The 25,995-nt window shown below is 43.5% G+C and overlaps 1 protein-coding gene across 1 annotated transcript; it reads left to right on the forward strand.

Annotated features, from left to right (window-relative positions):
• Nucleotides 1-2,049: 2,049 nt before the first annotated feature.
• LOC127326109 (lysine-specific demethylase JMJ26) lies at nt 2,050-8,568 on the forward strand. The gene is made up of 15 exons (XM_051352969.2): nt 2,050-2,082; nt 2,438-2,509; nt 3,826-3,966; nt 4,089-4,216; nt 4,357-4,456; nt 4,586-4,718; nt 4,861-4,924; nt 5,007-5,712; nt 5,957-6,289; nt 6,594-6,959; nt 7,049-7,121; nt 7,203-7,288; nt 7,381-7,500; nt 7,600-7,664; nt 7,768-8,568. The coding sequence occupies exons 1-15, from the start codon at nt 2,050-2,052 to the stop codon at nt 8,312-8,314; spliced, it is 2,967 nt and encodes a 988-aa protein (XP_051208929.2). The 3' UTR covers nt 8,315-8,568.
• Nucleotides 8,569-25,995: the final 17,427 nt, after the last annotated feature.

Below are 25,995 nucleotides of genomic sequence, written 5' to 3' on the forward strand. Positions count from 1 at the left end.
TTCTGTAGGATTCGACATGCCCCGTGTTTTGAAGATCGCTCGTACCAAAGAGGCCCTAAAACTACCCAATGGCTTGGTTGACGCCTTGGCGGCAATGCGGTGGGAGCTGTGTTTAATGTATTGTTGTTTGTGATGTTTATGCATGACATTTTGACATTTTTTCGTTAACATGTTTCTATTGTAATTTTAACAAATTTGAACAACACCTTCAAGAAAATCTATAGGCACTATATAAAGGAACGGAGGGAGTAGTATCCAAGCTGTGCGCGCGTTAAGCATGCCTCCCTCAGCGATGACATCGCTTTTGCCTCACATTCCATCATCTCTTGAGCTTGGCGTCTTTTCCAAAAACACACACACACAAGCGACTGTGAAAAACCACAGAGCCTAAAACAGGACGATTCACGAAGTTATAGCCGTTGCTTTTTGAATGAAATTCCAGGGCAAGAGAGAGCGCAAAAGGCAGGTAAGTAATACGTTGGCGTTCCATCGTCCATTCAGATCCCCCAAAAACCGGAGGGCGCGTGATTCGAAATTCGAAATTTGGCAAATCCCGCCCGATACTCCACGCCAGGTTTGGAAACGGAACCTCAGCCGTCGAACGGAAAGTTTTGGCCCCAGCCACAACCTCGGGATGAACGGAGAAATCGGAGCGCCACCGCATAGACCCCGCGGCACGCTCACTGGCAGCTGGCCCCGCCGCTCGCGTCTCCGCCAAACCCTAGCACACTCACTATAAAGCCCCGGCCCCCATTCCTTCCTCCGGTCCTTTCCTTCCCCCCTCTCCGCAAGTTGAAACGAAGCAACCATGCGGCAGGGCGACGACGGAGGTGGGGTTTCTTCGGCGGCGATCGCCGGAGGTAGGCGGGGGAGGGGTAGGGGAAGAGGGCGCGGCAGGGGAAGGCTGCAGCCCGAGGACCGGGCCTTCCGATCGGTGGCGCTCAGGCCCCAGGACGATGGGCTCGGGGTCGCGGCGGGGGAGAGGTTGACGAGGAAGAGGAAACACGCGCCCAACGCCTACTGCGATCTCGACTCCGGTGACGATCATGAGGTGGACCGGGGAGTCCGCCCCCCTTTTCGCTAATACTCCATATGCTATAGCTTGTTTATCTGGTCCGCGCGCGCCCTTCTGTGGTGAATAATTGCGGCTACAAGTTTCTGTGATCCTTCCTTGGTACCAATTCCTCATCCTAGTTTTTTGCGAATGTACAACTTATCCCTGTGTAATTTGTTTTTTATTCGGATGACAACACATGGATGGATGTTTGGCTGCTCCACCATAAACCCTAACTAGTTTGTCTTTTCGAAGGGAGCAGCGGAAGCCATAAAATACATCATCGTACATTTGGATTATTATTACCTATCTCACTCTGCAGGTCGTCCGAGAGTAGATGTTAGTTCTTTTATTGGGGCAGGATTATCATTTCTACTTAACTATATTATTCAATGTGGTTTCGATGAGTTATTTGCCAATATTTGAAGATATACTGCTTTTATGAGCACTTGAATACTGATCACCCGATCATTTGCTTCAGCTGCGTTAATTCTGGCGATGCTGACCGCGAACCTGATGCGGTGTGATGTCCGTGTCCGATACGGATAGCATACAAAAATTTATACACCTTACCATATTTTCCTAACACATTTCTGGGAAAATGATTCGTTTGCCATTTTTTTAAAAACTGTACTACAACAATAAACCCATCTACAGTTAACAATGCTTTCCTCTTTTTTTTTCAGCTATGTAATGTTCAGTAAGGTGTTGCTTAAGTCTGATACTAATCTGTTATCACTATTTCTAAATAACTACTCAGACTTTGCTTTACCCTTTGCCATTTAGTAGTTTTATTGGGGGATTTGATGGGTTTTTGTTTCTGCTGAATGTGAGCTCAAGTTCACTAATTGCTATTTTGCTAATAGGACGATGAGCCGAATGGATACAGCGAGGCACAGTTAGTTAATCATATTTCAAAGACTCAGAATAAGACCAAGGTAAGGGGACGACCAGCAAAAAAAACAAAAGGTCAGGAGGACGGTGAAGCCCAACTCATGAGTGGTAAAAGCCAGGATGAAAGCGATGAGGTAAATACATTATTCGATGTTGTTTTGAGGAATTACTTGCCAATATTTGAAGATATCTAGCTTTTGTGAGCACTTGAACAATGATCAGCTCATCATTTGCTTCAACTGCGTAGTGAGGTGCTGTCCAATACGTCTAGCAAACATATTTTGTACATCTCTTTTCCAGCGACATGACATTCATAAAGGTGTTGCTTATGTGAGATACTCATGTGTTATCACAATTTCTGGATAACTACTCAGAATTTTTTTTTTGCTTTACCCTTTGCCATTTAATATTTTTACTGGGGTGTATTATTGGTTTTTCTTTCTGCTAAGCGTGAGCTCAAGTTGAGTAATTTTACTATTTTTCTAATAGGATGATGATCTGAATGGATACAAGGAGGAACCACTGATTAATCATATTTCAAAGACTCAGGATAAGCCCAAGGTAAGGGGAAGACCAGCAAAAAGGATAATATGCCAGGAGGATGGTGCAGCCCGAATAACGAGCGGCAAAAGCCAGGGTGAAAGCAGTGTGGTAAATACTCTATGCCGATTGCAATATTTAACTCCTCAGGCTTCTGTTTTTGTTTTATCTTTGCCAAAAGCCATCATTTGTACATTGTTCACTTTTCGAAAGAAGATCGCTACTCCTCTCTCATGATAATCAAGGAGTCAGCAGCATGGACAACATTCATGTTGACCGTGTCAGGTGAAGACAGGGCTCTATCCGCTGTTAGCATATAGTTCTCGTCCATGTCACGTCTATAGACTACTTATCATGTAAGTTCGTGTCTTGGATATAAGTGTCAAGCAACATAAAATCAACAATATTTTTCTTTTGTCTTCGAGGCTTGAGACTTGGCACCTTCTTCAATCATGTGCCACTTCTCCTTGAGAACTCCAAACGAATGCCCAATGACATTACGAAGGGAAGAGTGATTATTATAGTGTACCTTGTACTTGCTCATTGGTCTTTGTCTATTGTGCAACAATAGTTTTCTTTTGTCTTTGAGGCTTGAAACTTGGTACCTTGTACCTTATACATTTGTCTTTTATGGAGCAATATATCCATTCTGTTTTGGATAACCCGAATCAACAAGGCGGTAATTGCTATAGATTGTAACCAAGTTAGGATTAACAATTAATTAATTACATAAGGCAAAATAAAGTCTTACAACACCTTTCGGAGGAAAAGGAAACTTTTGTGCATGCTCTGGCAAACTAAGATTTAAAATCCTTCGGTCATGTTCTGAGACTGGCTATCCAACAACTGTAAAAGTGAATCGCATGGTAAAGTCACAAATGGCATCACATTTTGTGAAGCCAAAGCCAAAGCCTAACCAAACAGCCCATTAAGCCTTTGGGAAAACAATACGACAAACTATGTCCATCCTGTTTATGATCTTCTTATCTGAATATTGCCCAAGTAAGCAAGTTTATTTTTAATCCTCAGTTACTCCTAGGACCATGAATATTGCACAATTTTTGTCAGTGGCAAACAGAATTCCAAATCTAGGCATATATGGCAGGTTGCCATCACGATCCATAAGTGTAGCATCTATGAAAATTAGTGATGCTTGCTCAGTAAACTTTCTATGATTGTAATGTGCATTGTAGACCTTTTCTACCTGGCATGATGCATTTAAACCTTTAAGAGGACGTATTTTAGACATCCCTGAAAGATGTTTACTGTTATAAATAACCTAATATTAGGGGAAGTAGGTTAAGTGTGCTGGACTTAGTATTTTCTTTACTCTACAGGATAATGTAGATACAATAGAGGCTGTAACTAAGAAGAAGACCCGATATTCAGAGAAGGAGGTTATCAGAAATAAGTTGGAGTACCAAGGAAAAAATAAGGTTCCATTATCTAATGGCAAAAAGGTTGAGAAAAATAATAAAGTATGCATTTCATTCCCTGCAAAGTCTTTGTTTGTTTGAAAGTGGGTATAAGTTATTTATGGAATGGCTCACTGCAACTACATTGGTGAGTATAATGACTTCATATTATTTTAATTATCTAGAAACGGAAGAAGATGAATGGAGATGATGCACTGATGTGCCACCAATGTCAAAAAAACAGCAATGGGAGGGTGGTTAGGTGCACATCATGCAAAAGTAAACGCTTCTGTTTGCGATGTATGAAACGATGGTTCGTCTACCGTGCTACATAAATTTGGGTGTATTCGTCTTTCTAATATTTGCAGTTTTTATTGAATTGGCAATTTATATCATACTCAGTTATTTTTTATCCTTTTTATGCTCAAATTTCTTATATGTTTTGGTAAGCAGGTATCCTTCTTTGTCAGAAGCCGAATTTTCTGCGGAATGCCCATTTTGTCGCAAAATCTGTAATTGCAAGTCATGCTTACGGATGAAAGGCGTTGAGCTGGTTTGCACTTAGCATCCAATCTTCTATTTATACTGTTATATGTTTCTTCTGCTGATTTTGTTCCTTCTTTAATTATTCTTTTATTGTCTTCCTCTTTAATGATTTAATTACTTACCCACTCATGACCAGCCTCCAAGAAAGGACATTTCCAGAGAAAATCAAATTCGCTATGCTTTCCGTATTGTACGCTTGTTGCTTCCCTGGCTGAGAGAACTGCGACAGGAGCAGATGGAGGAAAAGAGTGTAGAAGCAAAACGACAAGGTGTGGCATTCTGGTGTTCAATGAAACAATGTTGACTATGCGCATTCTCCAAACATTTCATCTTTTTTGTGTATCTTTAGCTTGTCCATTGATGTTTGTCTGTCTGCCCCTGACATTAATGGTGATCCGTGTTTGTTTGCAGGTGCATCAATGAAGGAAGTGAAATTGGAGCGAGCTAAGCCTCATCCGGATGAGCGTACTTATTGGTTTGGATCCTTTGTGCTTACTTTGTGTTACTAATATCATGGAAGCCCACATCTGATCAATCTTTATATTCTTTAACTGTAGCAACAACTGTAGAACTTCCATATTTGATGTGCACAGAAGGTGCAGAGTTTGTCCGTATGACTTGTGCATTGCATGTTGCCGGGAGATTCGCCAAGGTAAGATTCCTGGAGGAGAAGATATAGAGATAGCGCAGTATGAAGATAGAGGCAAGGAGTATGTTTTTGGTCGTATTCCTAATTCAAGGAATAGAGATAAAAGGGTCCCTTTTAAGAGGCACAAGGACACAGATAAGACTGTCGTACCGTGGAAGGCAAATAGTGATGGTAGTATACCTTGCCCCCCAAAAGAAAAAGGAGGCTGTGGTGGTTCACATTTAGACCTCAAATTCTTGCAGACAGAGACGATACTTTCGGAGTTAGAAGACCGTGCTGACAAACTTGTTAGGAGCGGAACATTTAATGAAGGGGTCGCCAATGCAAGCAATCGGTGCCCTTGCTCTGATCATTCTGACAAGAGAACGCAGACTGCAAATAGGGATGGCTCAGGTGATAACTACTTATACAGCCCAATAGCCGAAGATATCCAGGACGATGACCTGGTGCACTTTCAGAACCATTGGGCAGAGGGTGAACCAGTTATTGTTTCCGATGTTCTTCGGTTAACCGCTGGTCTGAGTTGGGAGCCATCAGTTATGGTGCGGGCATTGAGAGAAAGAAAGACCGCTAACTTGGCTGTCGAGGCATTAGATTGCCTTGATTTGTGTGAGGTTAGGACCTCTACTCTCCTGAATGATGGCAGTACAATATGGACAATTAATTGTTTTTACACGTGCATTCTTTGTAGTTGTGAACAGTCTATGCTCCTTGCAATGTTTCCAATAGGCAGTAATTTCTCCTTCCGAGGTTCCTCCTTTGTAGCATTGTTTTGATATCTTCTCCTTACTAACACTTTATTTATTTAATTTAATAGCATACATTATTAAACTTACCATACACGTGCTTGATTTTCAGGTGGAAATTAAAATATGCGATTTTTTCAAGGGATATACCAGAGGAAGAACTCATCCTTCATCTCGCTGGCCACAGATACTTAAGCTAAAAGACTGGCCACCATCTAGTTCCTTTGACGAGAGATTAGCTCGTCATGGTGCTGAATTTATCAGTGCATTGCCATTTCCAGAGTACACTGATCCACAATATGGTCCATTGAATCTTGCAGTCAAGCTTCCTGCCCGTTCCTTGAAGCCAGATCTTGGGCCAAAAGCATACATTGCGTATGGAATTCGCCAAGAGTTAGGCAGGGGTGACTCCGTGACGAAGCTTCACTGCGACATGTCTGATGCGGTGATACTTTCTTTCCATATCTGGCTTATGATTGTATCCTTTTGACTCATCATTAATAAAATTTCCACACACACATCCACACTATTTTATAGCTTTCTCCAAGCAGACATTTTTTTTTCTCATTATTGCTATTTTAAAAGCTGGTGCTAAACATTTATTGTCCTGGCTATTTTGTTTATCCGTTGATTTGGTTTCATTTGTTTGATCGTGACAGTCATAATTGTGGAATGTGTGATTTTCCCAGCTAAAATTTTAATGTTTTATCATGACAGTTATAAATGTAGAACGTGTGTGATTTGACCAGGTAAATATTTTAACACATACTGCTGAAGTGGACTACAAGATTGGTGACCTTCATGATATAGAAGAAATTAGAAGTAAAATGGCAAAACAAGATTATCAGGAATTTTATGAGGATTTAAATGAGGCAAATAAATCTGGTGAGCTGCATAATGGAGGTCGCTCTACTTTGGGCAAGCAAGGCAATAGAGGACTTCGCAACAAAGTTACAGGTGGCCCTTCCAAGAGAGTGCCAAAGAGTTCAGTGGAACAGAATACCGGTGGTGCTTTATGGGATATTTTTCGTAGAGAAGATTCTCAGAAATTACAAGAGTATCTTACAAAGCACGCCTCTGAATTTCGGCACATTTACTGCAATCCTGTGAAACAGGTTTCTCTTTCGTTGGCTAAAACCATGTGGGGATAAGTTTTCCTTGATATTTTCTTACGCTGGCCATTATAATTTATTGAATATTGCAGGTTATTCACCCTATTCATGACCAGACTTTTTATTTAACTGAGGAACATAAGAGAAATCTCAAGAAAGAATATGGTTAGTAAGCATGTTATTTTGAGATCTCACATGTTCCCAGCACTGTTGCATGTTGCCTAATTGGTGGTGTGTTTGTTTCAGGTGTTGAGCCCTGGACGTTTGAACAGAAGCTTGGTGAAGCGGTTTTCATTCCTGCTGGATGTCCTCATCAAGTCAGGAATTTGAAGGTGTGAACCTTCCTCCTGACAAGGCAGCACAATTCCTATTTTTCATCAAATTATACGGTTGCTATAAACTTTATCCTTTTTCATTTATGCAGTCTTGCGTCAAGGTTGCAATGGACTTCGTTTCCCCTGAAAATGTTAATGAATGTATAAAGCTGACTAAAGAGTTTAGATGTCTTCCATCCGGTCACAGGGCTAAAGAAGATAAGTTAGAGGTTCAACAAGCATATTTTTAGCAATATGGTTGTTTCCTGTTACGTATGACAATCGATACGATGACTGACATGAACTTGACTCTGTTATTTCTGTTTCAGATAAATAAGATTGCTTTTCATGCTCTTAAAGCTGCTGTAAATTTGTTGGACCCTTCCTCGGGAGTGTAAGGCACACTATCTTATTCTGTTTCTTTTTTTCTGACCACATTCAGGTTCAAGTTGTAACACTAGATTTGACATTGGACCATTCTATGTTGAATTATACAGGTTGGACAGTGAGGATGACCAGCTCAGTGATGAAGCTGTAGATGAGAAGCGTAAAAGGCCAGGCAGACGCCCAAGAGGCGGTATGAAGAACAAACGGCAGGCTGGCAGGAAGAGCGAAGATCAGTCCAGGGACGAAGGTGTTGATAAGAAGCATAAAAATGGACGTGGTCTCCCTAGTGGCGACAAGTCCAGCGACGAAGCTTTAGTCGAGAAGAGGGGACCTGGCCGCCCAGGTCGCAATCTGCAGAGCGAAGGTCAGTCCGGCCATGAAGCTGCAGATGAGAAGCCTAGAAGACGTGGTCGCCCAAGTCGCAACCAGAAGAATGACGGTCAGTCTAGCGATGAAGCTGTAGCTAAGAAGCCTAGAAGAGGCCGTGGTCGCCCAAGCCGCAACCTGAAGAATGAAGTCCAGTCCATCGATGAAGCTGTAGACGAGGAGCATCAAAGGGAACCTCGCACAAGGGGTGATCTGAAAAGGTTGTGCATGGATGAAGCTGTATATGAAAGGAAGCCTAAGAGGGGACGTGGACGCCCAAAAGGTTCTTGATCTGTTCCCGAAAGATGAGGGCCGAGGAATTAGAGTTCCTTTGGCCGGTCGATTGAAATTATTTTGGAGGGAACTGTGTTTTTCTTTCTATTACTCGTTATGACCGCCAGCACAGAAACTCTTACAGCTAGTATGCTGATGCTGTACTTGATCAACAAATCGTCTGCTGTTGATATTTTCGCAATGGACCTGAATAGCCGTGGTCAAGAATTCATTGGTTTTTCAGATACTATTACACTTGTTCTTTGTGTTTTGCTTGTCCTTATTCGTTAGTTTTGCTGCGAGCTATGCTAGGCAGGCACCGATCTAAATCGTGATTTTGCAGATTCCTGGCAGGATTTTGTTTAGGAAGTTTTTTTAGATAAAATTAAAGGGAAGCACTGCCTGACTTTAAATTAATAAAGCCAGAGAAATTCAAGGTTTAGGAAGTTGTTGCAACCTTTTGTGCTTAGTTCCTGAATGTATGTTCTTGTTGCGAAATATTTGGATGTCATGACAGTATTACTCCCATCTTGCATTGGCACATCGTTGCTAGTTTCTCTGTCATAAGCGAGTACTTGCATATCCGATGGCAACAAGAACCTTAAACTGCGTAATCTAGTGTGCCGTTCCGTGCTCTTATTATATTTTACAGAATGAAGTGAACACACGTATGCTATTGCCATGATGTGGACTTGTGAGGTGGAACTAAGAGGCGAGTGACCGAAAAGGGGCGTCCGCGGGGAGCGATTCAAATTTTGAATCCTCCTCGCCGGAGCGCCCGGCGGTGAGGTCGGCGGCGAGCCCGACAAGGAGGATGGTCGCGACAAGGAGGCGGGCGACCGCGGCGGCGGCGACGGAGGCACCGGTGGGGGGAAGCCCCTAGCAGGGTTGTCGCGTCGCCGGAGCGGCCCCTGGGGAAGGGTCCGGGGTCGGGATCTGGCGATTCCGATGGCGTCTCGCGGGCGTCCGCGGTGGAGGCTTCTGCGGCACAGGATGGGGAAGTCCGTCGTGGTGCAGAAGTGTGGCCGGTGCCGCCCCTAGGGAAGGGGTCGCGCCAGGAAGGTGTGTGGGACGTAGGTGCGCTTGACGCCAGCAACTGTGAGTCAGAGGACAGTGATGATTGGGAAACGGTGTCGGCTTCCTCGAGCGGAAAGGGCGAGGTGGTTTGCCAGGCGCGGCGGCCATCCTCGTCGGTAACCCTGGGAGGGTTTATCGCTCGGGCGGAGGAGCTGGGGGGCTCCCTTCGCCATCGTCGGCGTGCAGCTATGGCCCCTGGGGAAAAAGGTGCGGGCTTCAGTCGCGCCGTGCCTCGTTTCACTCGCCTGGGCGACACGGGCTGGCAGGCTGCTAGCTCTACTAGGCAGAAGCGCGCTGGGAGTGCTCCGTCGGGGTGGGGGTGCTCGTCTTTCTCGACGCCGGTGGTGCAGACGGCGGCGTCGCAGGTCGCGCGGGAGGCGGCCGCTGGGGAAGACGGCAGCAACCCTAGGGAGACCCCGGGGAGGGGCGGCCTGGGCCTGGGGTGGGCCGCGTCGCCTGCTCTTGGGCCCCTGGTGAGTTCTCCGTCGGGTCTGGAGGGCCCGCCGCTTTGTCCAGATCCGGCTAGTGAGGGGACTCTTATCTCTCCAGGGCCTGGCCCATGTAAGCGCTGGAGGTTTAGGTGGCTTTGGATGCCAGCCGGGTGCTCATCCCCATCTTTAGGGTTCCCAGCTCGTCACAGTGAGGTGAGACAGCGGTTGTGCGATCCCTCCGCGCCGCCACACAGGCTCCTCTGTCCAGTCCAAACCCCGCCACCGCTCGACCGCTCCTTTGCGGAGGTGCTCTTGGCCGGTGGGGATGATGGGCGGAAGTACCGCTTCGTTGCGGGAGGGCGCAGGGACGGGGGCTCCGGTGGCCGCTGGCAGGTGGGTGGCGACCGCCGGGAGGGGGAGGGTGCGGGAGCCTCCAACTGGCCGTCGAGGGGAAAGGGCTTCCACCTCCAGAAGATGGGCCATGCCATCACAGGTGGTGGGTTCTACAACATCGATGTCGAGCCGCTCAAGGGAGGTAAGCGGGCGGGGGAAGTATTTGCTGCTGTCATCAAGTTCCTGTCTGCACCGCTCTTGGAGGAACAGCTCGCTACTGAGCTAAAGCACCTGGTTGATGACATGTGGGATTGGCAGGTGCGGAGGCTGTCGGAGTCAGAGTTCTCCGTCATCTTCCCCACACGTCAGACTCTTCGCTTGAGCACGGGGAGTGGCAAGCTTTTCTTACCTCTCAACAAGATAGATACGGAGATTAGGGAGGCTTTCAACGCTCCAAAGCCATACCTTGTTCTACCGTCGACTTGGGTTCGTCTTACCGGCGTCCCAGAGGACCTGATGGAACGGGAGAGACTTATGGTGGCCTTTGGGATGGTGGGCAGGGCAATTGACGTTGACGATCTATCTATCTTGAAGAGAGGTACTGAGCCGATTCGGATACGATTCCAGTGCCGGTACCCTGAGCGCATCAAGGGCTCGGTCCAAGTCTTTGTCAATGGTGAAGGCTTCACTGTTGGGGTGCAGGCGGAGCGTGGCCCATGGGATGGGATTGGGGGAGGGGCAGGGGACCCGCCACCACCACCGGCCCACGATGACAACCAATATGGCTCCAATCTCGGAGTGGACAGGGGGCCCCTCCCGATGATACTTGACAAGGCCGAACAGGGCAAGATGAAGGAGTTGGAGCTGCTCTCACTCAAAGCAGGGGCGATGGTGCCGGAGCTGGGGGCGGGAGCGCCGTCGGGGTCTGCGGACCCTATCTCGCAGGTCACTGACCCTCTACCCTCATGGGTGGCAGACAGCCAGGTCGTGGACTTGCCGCCGGCGTCGCTCGCCAATTCTAGCGTGCAGGAGGGGCAGTCGAGCGAGCTTGGGCTTATGGAGGACGAGTCTATCTCGGTGGACATCACCGTGGTGCAGCCAAGGGAGGACCTGCAGAAGGCGCTGAAGGAGACAACTCCGGTGGCTCAGGGCCGCCGCACAAAGACCATCGAGTACGCCAGGAGGAAGAAGAAGGCTGCGTCTATGATGCCAACCCGCAAGAGCGCAAGGTTCACCGGTGTGCAGGCAAGCACACCGATCCTGGAGAGGGCCATGAGGCGGGCGGAGGAGAAGGACATGGACGGCGTCTCCACCAGGAACGACGAGCAAGAGTTGGAGGGCACGGGAGGGGAAGGGACCTGCTGGACGTGCCGCTGGCCGAGGGTAGGAGCTTGCTCGCGAGGATGAGGACTTGACAGGGCTGGACGTGGCGCTGGTGTGGATGACACTGTTATCGGTCTTGCGTTGTATCGCTGTATCTGTGTTGTAGGTACCAGTCTTGGGGTAGTAGGTTTCAGTCTTGCAGTTGGCTGAGTGTTGTGTGGCGCTCAGACTCGAATGTATGGTTATCAGCCATTGTGGCTTTATTAATTTAAAGCTGGGCTTAGGCCTTATGTTTAAAAATGATGTGGACTTGTGGTGTGTGCGCGACCTACAAGTGCTCCCCAGGAGCAGCGGCCAGGCGACCATTGATGTTACTACTTCCGTGTCGCGCGTTACGTCCCAAACTAACTTGTCGTGATCTCATCACATGTACTACGGGAGTAGTCGCTGATGATCGTATCGATCGGTTTTCACTGCAGAGACCTTTTGATCATTATTTTCCCTTGTGCAGTCGCGTGCGTTCGCAAGATAAGATTCAACCGTAGAGTAGTTTCAGGTAACGCTGCAAGCTGGTTAAGTTACCATCACACATGGTACATACTCCGCTAGTTTTATTTTATTTTGAAAGGACAGCATGATGTGTACGTGCCTTAGTTTCCGAATTCCCTCCCTCGCGTTCGACCGCTCAAGCAATCACTTTCCGTGGCGCGGAAGCGCTCGCGGAGCTAGTCAATTCCCTTTTTATTGCCTAGTGTGTTAATTGCGTTCACATGTATTCACACTAACAGCTCGTGTTCCTGTTTTGCAAGTTGCATGCACCCAAGAGCGTTCACACTACATGCATGCACATGCACAGAGCATCTCATGGATTTGCATTTAATGATCCAACTTTTCAGCACACTCTCACAAGTTGTTGCATGCACACAGAGCATCTCACTTTTTTTTTTCAGCACGAGGCAGGCTCTTAATTCTCTTTATTTTGCAATTCCCTTTTAGTTGGTTATTTTTGATACGCTAATTAATGTTATTTTGGATTAATTTTTATTATTTCGAGCTTACTTTTAACGATTTCCTTTTGACAGTTCTCTTTTTGCAATTTCCTTTTGGGTTTTATTTTTGTACAGTAATTCATGTTTATAATTCCTTTTTTCGGGCAAGTGGTTTTTAAAGGGGGAAATAACGGGTGGGAGATCCACTTGCAACTCAAATGAACTACCACTTGCTACTCAAATTAAGTATTGTTTTAAGTTGTAAGCTAACAAAAGTTGCTAAAATATTCTAAAAAAGAGTCGTTAAAATATTCTAAATGAAATAATTTTAGGGTTGGTAGTTATTTATATTTACTGTTGATGCATAACGGGGCACCGGGTTGATAGCTTGTAAACTAAAAAAATTCGAAAATATTTTAATGAAATACTTTTTATGGTTTATATTAATTTATATTTACCATTGATAAATAGCGGGTCATCGGGCTGATAATTATTTATTTTTACTGTTGATAAATAACGGGGCCACCGGGTTGATAACTTATAAACAAAAAAAGAGTCGCTAAAATATTCTAAATTAAATTAACTTTAGGATTGATAGTTATTTATATTTACAATCGATAAATTTATGGGTCACCGGGTTGATAGCTTGTAAACTAAAAAAGATCGCTAAAATATTCTAAGTGAAATACTTTTTAGGGTTAGTAATTATTTTTTTGTACCATTGATAAATAACGAGGCACCGGGTTGATAGCTTGTAAACTAAAAAAGATTCGCTAAAATATTCTAAATGAAATATTTTTTATGGTTGGTAGTTATTTATATTTACCATTAATAAATAACGGGGCACCGAGTTGATAGCTTGTAAACTAAAAAATGGTCACTAAAATATCCTAGTGAAATTAACTTTTTAGGATTGATAGTTATTTTTAATTATCGTTGATAAAAAACGGGGCAGCGGGTTGATAGCTTCTAAACTAGAAAAGAGTTCCTAAAATATTCTAAATAAAATGAGCTTTTTAAGATTGATAGGTATTTATATTTACCGTTGATAAATAACGGGCAGCGGGTTGATAGCTTCTAAACTAAAAAGAGTCGATAAAATATTCTAAATGAAATTAGCTTTTTAGGATTGGTAGTTATTTATTTTTACCGTTGATAAATAACGGGACACCGGGTTGATAGCTTGTAAACTAAAAAAAGATTCGCTAAAATATTCTAAATAAAATTAGCTTTTTAGGGTTGGTAGTTATTTATATTTACCGTTGATAAATAACGAGGCACCGGGTTGATAGCTTGTAAACTAAAAAAATAGTCGCTAAAATATTCGATATGAAATTAGATTTTTTTTAGGTTGATAAGTTTTTAAATTTACGGTTGATAAATGACGTATTTCAGGGTTGATAACCTTTAGCCCGAAAAAAAAAAGTTGTCGAAACATATTAACATGGGTGCTAGTTTTGAAGATCTCGTCGAGACGAGTTCATTAGTGAAAACGTATCTTAAATTGAAGTTGTCATTTGGAAGGTAAAATATTTTGAATTTTAGAATTAAGAAAGATTCTCGCTGACATCATTCTTTTTTGTCTCGTAGGGAATGCATGCAAAAAATTTCATAAATAGAAAATTTCGTTAAACAATTGTTAGAAAAGAAAATATCGGCTGATAACATGTGAGCTAAAAAATTCTTCAAAATATTTTAAATAAAATTAACTTTAGGGGTTGATAATTTTATACATTTACCGTTGATCACTCAAGTACGGAGGGTTGATTATTCGAATAGAGAGAGTTGATAAATTTTAGCCCGAAAAAAAGTCATCGAAACATATTAACATGGGTGCTAGTTTTGAAGATCTCGACGAGTCCGACTCATGGGTGAAAACAGATCTTAAATCGAAGTTATCGTTTATGAGATAAAACGTTTTGAATTTTCAAATTCAGAAAGATTCTCGTTTAGTCATCAGATTTGTTCCCTTTCACATGCATGCAGAACTTTCCTCAAATAAGATGTACTACAGTTTAAAACGTGCCTAATATGGAAAAAAAAATTATGTCCTAAACTGACCGCTCAATTTGCTTTGAGCAATTGACCCGTGGGTAGGGTAGCCCCTTAGTTTCACGGTTCACAGAGAGTCTGACTTTAAATTAATGGATGACTAATTTCAGTTGCAACATGGATTGCAATGCAAGTCATAATTAGCACGAACCACACAAACAATTCTTGCAGTGAGGACGTTTTTCTAAGGCCACTAGCAATCGGATGCCGATATCTGCTTCCGATCGGACCTGCTGTTAGCCGTAGGATTTATGCAGGTTGGCCGTACGATTTTCGTACATCCACGTGGATCCTTTTCCGTGATTTCACTGATTGCATGTTCGCTTCCGAAAACTACTCCGAGTAACTGCTCCCGTAATATATGCTAACCTCTCCCCCTAACCTCTCATGCAGTCATGCCTTCCTTAATCCGGGGAATTCCTTCTTCCCTAGAAAAAGGGAAAATAAACACATGAGATTGAGTTCCATGGAAAGTTTGCGTGAAGCACAATTTTTTATGTAGGAAGCATAGCGTTATTTCATTGGTAGCTTTGTAACTTGAAAAGATGCACTAATTTGTTACGGAGTACTAGCTTTTGGAGCAATTAAATTGGTAGTAGGAAGCAGAGGCACACGCAGTAGAATCCATGGCCTCGGACCTCGGAAGTGAATCAATGTCTGATTTCTCGAAGCAAATCCACTAGTTGAAGAAGCATGCAAAATGGAACTCGGAAGCATTGCATTTTAGGTTGAAACCTCATTTTACGAATGAATAAAAAATATTTGGGTCAGAAAGCATTGTGAGGCCGTCAGCGGTAGAGGCGTGGCAGTCGATGTCAACACAAGGCCGCGATCTCGGCGAGGAAGACAGGCGTCCCATGCGACCAGCTCTCGAAATAGAACCATGACCATGCTTCCTTGCCGCGCTCAGCCTCGCCGTGATGCGACACGCGCTGGGTTGCTCCGCCGCCACGCGCCACTGCCGTTGTTGGTCAACCTGCTCCTCACCCTCGTCGGCCTGGGGACCTGCTCGATGTCTGGGCCAAGAACCATGAAGCATCCACAAGCTCTACCTGAAGCTCGAGTGGCATCGGGGAAGGGACAAACACGGTGGCAACAACCAGCCTAGACCGGGGACGCCGGGAAGGTAGTAGAGGCAGCGACGTCAGGGCTTGTTGGGAACGAGCGATGGTGTGATGCGAGCCGTGCTACTGTGCGGGTCATTATATAACCCGGCGTTGGATGCGTAGCTATGGATGAACGGCCAGATACTAGACCGGCGCTTCATTCCATATCGGACTAGGATAGATAGTGTTTACCTTTTCTAAGTCGAAGTAGTAACTCTCGGTTGAAATCCAATGTGTACCTGAAAAAAAAATGTAAGGTGCTGCCTTTATTGTAAATTATGATTGCCGGCCGTCCCGTGCTCCTTTCCTAGACAGCCGCGGAAGAGTCCCTTTCACTCGCCGGCCACCACTGCTTCATCCCTTCGATTGCCATCAACCGCACCTTCGTTCCCCCGTGAGCTGAAAAGTGCAAGAACAACAACCTACAGTCAATCGGGCATTTTCACGAACACTTCCCCTACATGCTGAACCAACCGCACCGGACACACGGAGCAAGAGCAGAGCCACCCTCAGTATGCCCCAGAGCCTAACCGAAGCAAGAAAACTACCAGGGACTCGCCCAAGACGCGGATGGGCGTCCACTTGCCAGCCGGGAGACACGGCGTCCACGTTTCTCTACCGGGGAAGCGACGTCCTCCGGTGGCCTCCCGCCATGGCCGAGCTTCCTTAGCTGGCGGGCGATGAGGCTCGCGCTCCCCTGACGCCTGGAGAACCTTCCACGAGCGCGCAGTGGCCCACGGACTCGCGACGAACTCCGGTGGCCTCCTACCATGCCAAAGCTTCCCTCGCATGCGACGGGGCCCGCGCTCCGCTGCTTCTTGGATCACCTCCCTAGAGCTAGGCGTGGTCTACGACCTCGGCCTGGTTGGTGGAGACCCCGACCGGGCAGTGGAGGAGCGCCGACGGCGGTGGCCGCACCTCTCCCGTACGGCTTTGGGAGGTAGAAGAGCAGGGCATCTTCCTCTGAACCTCGTGCCGCCACAATTTCCTCTGAGGGCTGCGTTCCTGGCCACCGTCGGGGTAGACGTATACGATGAAAAATTACCCAACCTCAAGTGCTGGTTGATCTCGTTCTCTGGATCTCCTATATATGGAACCTGGGAACGCGCGTCCGGTAGGAAAACCTGCTCCCGATAACGTAGAGTTTTTATCGGAAAGGTGACATACGATCGATCGTATGATGAACAGATTCTAACGCGGTTGACGGACGGAACCAAGCAGCAACGGACGGCGGAAACTGACGGACGAAACCAAGGAAACGCTTCTCCCTTTATTATTAGGTATAGAGGTATAGATATAGATTATGGATTTTTTTTTCCGAAAAGGGCAACAGCCCAGCCTCTGCATCAACCGATGCATACGGCATTTTATTATAAAATTATTAAAAGTCTTACAAAATGTTTGGAACAAACTCTGTACTCAAGTATTACTATAAATCATGGATCTAAAAGATTGAAAACATGCATAAGCCATCAAAAGATCAGCAAAAGCACGTCGCGGCTTGTCATCACCATGTTAGCGTTCGATCAAGCCGCCAACCGAATTGGTTGTACAAATCTCATGCAACCGTTGCCAAGCGATTGCACCCAATATCTATGTCTTGGCGCTCCTTCGATGACTGGAGATAAGACCATATATGGATCCACTGGGTAGCCATAGGTACTATCTGTAGAAATGATGGGGAACTCTTTCTATTAAAGATACAATCATTCCGGACATGCCAAATCGCCCACAATAAAGCACATCTCCCACTCTAATTCGGGCTGCATCTTTCTTTGCTACCTCATGCAACCAATTACCAAAAAGATTTGCGATACTTGTGAGAGGATAGATATTAAAAGCCATGTGTGCCATGCGCCAAAGGATTCTAGTAAAAGGACACGTCATGAATAAATGTTGTGTTGTTTCATCTTGATCGCAAAAACAATTTTTCTTACTCCCATTTCAATTATGCTTAGCAAAATTATCCATAAGTGTTACTTTATTTTGTAAAGAAACCACATAATTTTTTTAATCTTAAGTGGTAATTTATCATATCAAGATGCATTTATTTAACCGTGAACTTTCCGTTTGTAGTTAAATTCCATTTAAAGACATCCTCTTTTATCGATAAATGAATATGCATTAGTCGCTGACCTAAATGCAACCATCTTCCTCTGTTGTTACTGGACAGAGCCCTTCTAAAACCTATGTTCAGAGGGACAGTGGAGAGAACATTCGCTAATGTATCATGCAGGGAGGGGCTTATCTCCTAGCCAAACATCTTCCCAGAACCCCGTGTTCATCCCATTGCCACCATCAAAGTAGGAAAAAAAAATCTGCTTTTACATTCATGAGGCTTTTCCAGAAAGACGAGTCAGTTGGTTTAGCTGAAACCTGAGACAAGGTTTTAGATTAGAGGTATTTGTTGCGTAAAATCTCTTGCCACACTCCCTCCTCATTTAAAATCTTAAATAGCCACTTGCTAAGTAAACATTTATTTTTAAACTCTAAAACCTCAACTCCCAACCCGTCCTGTTCCTTGGGTCTACAGATTTTGTTCCATTTAGTTAAGCTGTACTTCTTTTTATGGCCGTCACTTTACCAAAAGAAGCGTGCTCTGAAGTAGTCTAATTTTCTTCGTACCCCTTTAGGTATTTCAAGAAAGGATAACATGGGCATAGGTAGACTTGTCAGGACAGAATTGATAAGAATTGAATGGTCCCCATATGATAGTAGTTTTCCTAGCCAGCTACTTAATTTTTTCTCAAAGCTATCCACAGGTTTCCATTCGCTATTTTTTAGTCTCTGGAAGTGGACTGGAATCCCTAAATATCTAATTGGTAGGGATCCCACCTCACAACCGAAAATAATTCTGCAACGATCTTTCGTATCCTTAGCCTTTCCAAAACAAAAGTTTTCACTCTTGTGAAAATTTATTTTAAGACCGGATAATTGTTCAAATATGCATAGGATAAGCTTCATATTAAGTGCTTTATTTAAATCATGTTTCATAAAAATAATAGTATCATCTGCATATTGTTTAATAGAGAATCCTGCTTCCACCAGGTGTGGAATAAATCCCGCCACTTTTCCATCCTCCTTTGCTCTTGCAATGAGAATTGCCAACATATTCACAATGATATTAAACAAAATGGGGGACATCGGATCACCTTGACGAAGTCCCTTTTTTGACTGAAAACTAATGACCTATGTCATCATTAACTCTAATTCCGACACTTCGTTTCTTGAAGTATTTTTTTATCCACTCACATCATTTAGGATCAAAACACTTTATTCTCAATGCTTGTTGCAGGAAAGGCCATTTTACTTTATCGTATGCGTTCTCAAAATAAATTTTAAATAGAAGGCCGTCCATTTTCCTCCTATGAAGTTCATGGATAGTTTCATGTAGAATTACAACACCCTTTAAAATATATCGCCTAGGCATAAGAGCCGTTTGAGTCAAACATATCATCAATGATAGTTATCCGGTTTGTCCCTACCTTCGGGAACACCTTAAAACTGACATTGAGCAAACAAATCGGTCAATATTGCTGAATTTGTATTGCGTTTTCCTTTTTAGGAAGTAGGATAACCGTCCCATAATTAAGGTGGAAAAGCTGTAGTTCTCGATCTTGGAAACTAAAAACATCTCCATGAGATCAAACATTAAAATATCCTATATTTTCTGATAAAACTTGGCAGGGAACTCATCGGGTCCAGGCGTCTTGTTCTTTTCCACTTGTATAATTGTGTCATGTACCTCATCCTCTCTAAAGTTGGCTGTCAAAATCTCATTTTCAGCAGCCGACAATTGAGGGATATCCCGAGTCTCAGTTTCAATAAGAGAGACATTACTATCGGATGGAGGACCAAACAAACTTCTGTAATGTAATGCTTCAAATTTTCTTGATAGAAATATTTTTTTCTTCCTATGTTTATTGTTTGTATTTAGGTGGAAATAGTTTGTGTTATCACTCCCCCTCTTGGTCGTGTTTAACTTTAGCCCGTTAAGCCCACTTGGACTCTTCGTCATGCCTTAGTTTGACAGCCAAATCATTGGCCTCGCGCAAAGTATTTCTTTCTGGCTCATTTAGCGGGGTACCCTCAACCTTTCTATCAAGGGTGTCTATGATATTAAGTAGTCGGTCTCTATCTCTCTTGCTTATACACACAACTTTGATTACGATCCCATTTTCACAGGAATTGTCGTAAATGATGTATCTTGTTTTGCCATCTCTCCATTGGAGTGTTACCATCAGATATCGATGTCCACTCATTGGCCACCATCTCATAGAACCCTCCTGTTTTAGCCAGTGACAAGGGGTAACCTTATCAATGCCCATTGATGATGGACTAGGATTTTCAGGAAAGAAGAGCGCTGGTGATTTCGAAGACCGGTCAGCCAAACTAGGTAGCCGAAGGAAAGTATGATCAGGGGCAAAGTCGTCGAGATTGTATTATGAAATTAGGGTTACAAAGGTGTTGCGGATTATGAATCTAGATCCCCCTCGGTGGATCCTCCTAGCCCTTATATAGCGGGCTAGGTCTTAGAGTCCATCTTCAGGTCGGTTACATCATACAGATCGGTTTACCCGATATGGGCCTACACTACAAGAAAAGTTGCCATGGCCGACGAAGTTGAAGTCGCGCCGTGGTTGCTGGTGTACCATGGCCGACGATTTTTGGTATCTCCGTTGTGCATGTTAAAACGTTTTTTTCTCGTTTTTGAAGCCACCTAGCCCGACAAAAACGGCCAAAACGTCGCGTATGGTGGCCCGGGACGTGGCGCATCTCGAAATCTCGGGTTCGCCGGCCGAGTCAACGCAAATCCGCACCGCCCAGGGATGTAGGGCCCAGATGGCAGCCTCTCTGGCATTGTTTTTTTTCTCGATCGCGCCATCTCGTTCAACGCTCTCCGATCGAGCCATTTACGATGCAGGATCATGGGTCCTGCATGTCATCCTCTATGAACCAAAATTCTTTCTATTCTTGGATTTTTTTTGATCCCCTGATTTCTCGCTACTTCCTTTTTCTTTTGATCCCTTGCCGCCTTGGAAACGTTGAGACCGTTGCTGCTAATTGGGACCCGCATGTCATCCTCTATGAGCAATCAACTTTCTTTTCTTGGATTTTTTTTTTGGCACCTCAAATTTGGTCACTTGCCTTTTTCTTTCGATCCCCTGCCGCCTCTCAAACGGTGATACCGCTGCTGCTAAATGGGACCCGCATGTCATACTCTATGTACTATAAAACTTTCTTTTCTTGGATTTTTTTGGCACCTCATATTTGGTCACTTACCTTTTTCTTTCGATCCCCTGCTGATACGTCTCCGACGTATCGATAATTTCTTATGTTCCATGCCACATTATTGATGATATCTACATGTTTTATGCATACTTTATGTCATTATTATGCGTTTTCCGGAACTAACCTATTGACGAGATGCCGAAGGGCCGCTTGTTTGTTTCTGCTGTTTTTGGTTTCAGAAATCCTAGTAAGGAAATATTCTCGGAATCGGACGAAATCAACGCCCAGCATCTTAGGATCACGCGAAGCTTCCAGAACACCCGAGAGAGGCCAGAGGGGGGCCACTGGGCCACCAGACGCCAGGGTGGCGCGGCCCAGGCCTTGGCCGCGCCCCCCTAGTGTGTCACCGCCTCGTTGACCTTCCGACTCCGCCTCTTCGCCTATATAAAGGTCCCTGACCTAAAACACGATACAGAAAAGCCACGATACGAGAAAACCTTCCAGAGCCGCCGCCATCGCGAAGCCAAGATCTGGGGGACAAGAGTCTCTGTTCCGGCACGCTGCCGGGACGGGGAAGTGCCCCCGGAAGGCTTCTCCATCGACACCACCGCCATCTTCATCAACGCTGCTGTCTCCCATGAGGAGGGAGTAGTTCTCCATCGAGGCTCGGGGGCTGTCTTTTGGTAGCTATGTGGTTCATCTCTCTCCTATGTACTTCAATACAATAATCTCATGAGCTGCCTTACATGATTGAGATTCATATGATGATGCTTGTAATCTAGATGTCATTATGCTAGTCAAGTGGAGTTTACTTATGTGATCTCCGGAGACTCCTTGTCCCACGTGTGTAAAGGTGACAGTGTGTGCACCGTGTGGGTCTCTTAGGCTATATTTCACAGAATACTTATTCGCTGTTATGAATGGCATAGTGAAGTGCTTATTTATATCTCTTTATGATTGCAATGTGTTTTGTATCACAATTTATCTGTGTGCTACTCTAGTGATGTTATTAAAGTAGTTTATTCCTCCTGCACGGTGTAATGGTGACAGTGTGTGCATCGTGTAGTACTTGGCGTAGGCTATGATTGTGATCTCTTGTAGATTATGAAGTTAACTATTGCTATGATAGTATTGATGTGATCTATGCCTCCTTCATAGTGTGATGGTGACAGTGTGCATGCTATGTTAGTACTTGGTTTGGTTATGTTGATCTGTCATGCACTCTAAGGTTATTTAAACATGAACATTGAATATTGTGGAGCTTGTTAACTCCGGCATTGAGGGTTCGTGTAATCCTACACAGTTAGTGGTGTTCATCATCCAACAAGAGGGTGTAGAGTCTAGCATCTATCTATTTATTCTGTTATGTGATCAATGTTGAGAGTGTCCACTAATGAAAGTATGATCCCTAGGCCTTGTTCCTAAATACTGCTATCGCTGCTTGTTTACTGTTTTACTGCATCTTTACTTCCTGCAATATTACTACCATCAACTGCACTTGACAAGCACTTTTCTCGCCGTTACTACTGCTCATATTCATTCATACCACTTGTATTTCACTATCTCTTCGCCGAACTAGTGCACCTATTAGGTGTGTTGGGGACACAAGAGACTTCTTGCTTTGTGGTTGCAGGGTTGCATGAGAGGGATATCTTTGACCTCTTCCTCCCTGAGTTCGATAAACCTTGGGATCCACTTAAGGGAAACTTGCTGCTGTTCTACAAACCTCTGCTCTTGGAGGCCCAACACTGTCTACAAGAATAGAAGCACCCGTAGACATCAAGCTATTTTCTGGCGCCGTTGCCGGGGAGGAAAGGTAAAAGGCACTCATACTCCGGTCCCAGGTAGCTAAGTACTTTTCTGTTGCCGTTGTGTGTGTGCTCGAAGCTATTTCCTTTAGATCCTGCAATTGCATCTTTTTGTTTCTTGTTTACACTAGTTAGGCATAATGGACAACAATGAGTTTCTTATTCTATTTCCTGATTTAAGACATGGATGGTTTGATGCAAAAATTAAAAAACCTATGGAACATATTAGTATGAACGCTTTGAACACCAATGTTGCTAATGATATGGAAAATTCTAAGCTTGGGAAGCTGGCTTTGATGAGCATGATATTTTTAGTCCCCCAAGCATTGAGGAGAAAATTTACTTTGATGATACTTTGCCTCCTATTTATAATGATGATAGTAGTCTTTTAGTACCGCCTGTTATGGAGGATAAATTTGATTATGATTACAATATGCCTCCTATATTTGATGATGAGAATAATAATGATAGCTACTTTGTTGAATTTGCTCCCACTACATCTAATAAAATTGATTATGCTTATGTGGAGAGTAATGATACTTTTATGCACGTGAATAAGAATGCTTTATGTGATACTTATATTGTTGAGTTTGTTCATGATGCCTCTGAAAATTATTATGAGAGAGGAAAATATGGTTGTAGAAATTTTCATGTTACTAAAACACCTCTCTATGTGCTGAAATTTTTGAAGTTACACTGGTTTTATCTTCCTATGCTTGTTACTTTGCTCTTCATGAACTTGTTTATTTACAAGATTCCTTTTCATAGGAAGCATGTTAGACTTAAATGTGTTTTGAATTTGCTTCTTGATGCTCTCTTTTGCTTCAACTCCTCTTTCTTGCGAGTGCATCATTAAAATTGCTGAGCCCATCTTAATGGCTATAAAGAAAGCACTTCTTGGGAGATAACCCATGTGTTTATTTTACTACAGTACTTTTGTTTTATATTTGTGTCTTGGAAGTTGTTTACTACTGTAGCAACCTCTCCTTATCATGTTTTTGTGCCAAGTAAAGTCTCTATGGTAAAGTTGATGCTAGATTTGGATTGTTGCGCAGAAACAGCATTGCTGTCTGTCACGAATTCGCGTAGAAGTCTCTGTAAAAAAATCAAAAAATCTGCAAATTTACGTGTGTGATCCTCAGATATGTACGCAACTTTCATTAGTTTTGAGTTTTTCCGTTTGAGCAAGTTAAGTGCCCCTTCCAGGTTCGTCTTTACGGACTGTTCTGTTTTTGACAGATTCTGCCTTTTATTTCGCATTGCCACTTTTGTTAAGTTGAATGAATTTCTTTGTTCCATTAACTTTCAGAAGTTTTGTGAAATGTCCAGAAGTGTTAAGAATGATTGTGTCACCTCTGAACATGTGATTTTTTGATTATGCACTAACCCTCTAATGAGTTTGCTTAAAGTTTGGTGTGGAGGAAGTTTTCAAGGGTCAAGAGAGGAGGATGATATACTATGATCAAGAAGAGTGAAGAGTCTAAGCTTGGGGATGCCCCCGTGGTTCATCCCTGCATATTTCAAGAAGACTCAAGCATCTAAGCTTGGGGATGCCCAAGGCATCCCCTTCTTCATCGACAAATTATCAGGTTCCTTCTCTTGAAACTATATTTTTATTCAGTCACATCTTATGTACTTTACTTGGAGCGTCTGTGTGCTTTTGTTTTTGTTTTTGTTCGAATAAATGCTTGTGTGGGAGAGAGACACGCTCCGCTGGTTCATATGAACACGTGTGTTCTAAGCTTTTAATGTTCATGGCGAAGGTTGAAACTGCTTCGTTAATTGTTATGTGGTTGGAAACGGGAAATGCTACATGTAGTAATTGGTAAAATGTCTTGGATAATGTGATACTTGGCAATTGTTGTGCTCATGTTTAAGCTCTTGCATCATATACTTTGCACCTATTAATGAAGAAATACATAAAGCTTGCTAAAATTTGGTTTGCATAATTGGTCTCTCTAAGGTCTAGATAATTTCTAGTAAAGAGTTTGAACAACAAGGAAGATGGTGTAGAGTCTTATAATGTTTACAATATGTCTTTTATGTAAGTTTTGCTGCACCGGTTCATCCTTGTGTTTGTTTCAAATAACTTTGCTAGCCTAAACCTTGTATCGAGAGGGAATACTTCTCATGCATCCAAAATCCTTGAGCCAACCACTATGCCATTTGTGTCCACCATACCTACCTACTACATGGTATTTCTCCACCATTCCAAAGTAAATTGCTTGAGTGCTACCTTTAAATTTCCATCATTCGCCTTTGCAATATATAGCTCATAGTACAAAATAGCCTTAAAAACTATTGTGGTATTGAATATGTACTTATGCACTTTATCTCTTATTAAGTTGCTTGTTGTGCGATAACCATGCTCCTGGGGACGCCATCAACTCTTTGTTGAATATCATGTGAGTTGCTATGCATGTTCGTCTTGTCTTAAGTAAGGGAGATTTACCACTCATTAAATGGTTAGAGCATGCATAATGTTAGAGAAGAACATTGGGCCGCTAACTAAAGCCATGAATCATGGTGGAAGTTTCAGTTTTGGACATATATCCTCAATCTCATATGAGAACATTAATTGTTGCTACATGCTTATGCATTAAAGAGGAGTCCATTATCTGTTGTCTATGTTGTCCCGGTATGGATGTCTAAGTTGAGAATAATCAAAAGCGAGAAATCCAAATGCGAGCTTTCTCCTTAGACCTTTGTACAGGCGGCATAGAGGTACCCCTTTGTGACACTTGGTTAAAACATGTGTATTGCGATGATAATCCTGGTAATCCGAGCTAATTAGGACAAGGTGCGGGCACTACTAGTATACTATGCATGAGGCTTGCAACTTGTAAGATATAATTTACATGATACATATGCTTTATTACTACCGTTGACAAAATTGTTTCATGTTTTCAAAATAAAAGCTCTAGCACAAATATAGCAATCAATGCTTCCCTCTGCGAAGGGCCTTTCTTTTACTTTTATGTTGAGTCAGTTCACCTATCTCTTTCCACCTCAAGAAGCAAACACTTGTGTGAACTGTGCATTGATTCCTACATACTTGCATATTGCACTTGTTATATTACTTTGCATTGACAACTATCCATGAGATATACATGTTATAACTTGAAAGCAACCGCTGAAACTTAATCTTCCTTTGTGTTGCTTCAACACCTTTACTTTGATTTATTGCTTTATGAGTTAACTCTTATGCAAGACTTATTGATGCTTGTCTTGAAAGTACTATTCATGAAAAGTCTTTGCTTTATGATTCAGTTGTTTACTCATATCATTACCATTGTTTTGATCGCTGCATTCATTACATATGCTTACAATAGTATGATCAAGGTTATG

Source organism: Lolium perenne, chromosome 4 (assembly GCF_019359855.2).
Source record: "Lolium perenne isolate Kyuss_39 chromosome 4, Kyuss_2.0, whole genome shotgun sequence".
NCBI lineage: Eukaryota > Viridiplantae > Streptophyta > Magnoliopsida > Poales > Poaceae > Lolium > Lolium perenne.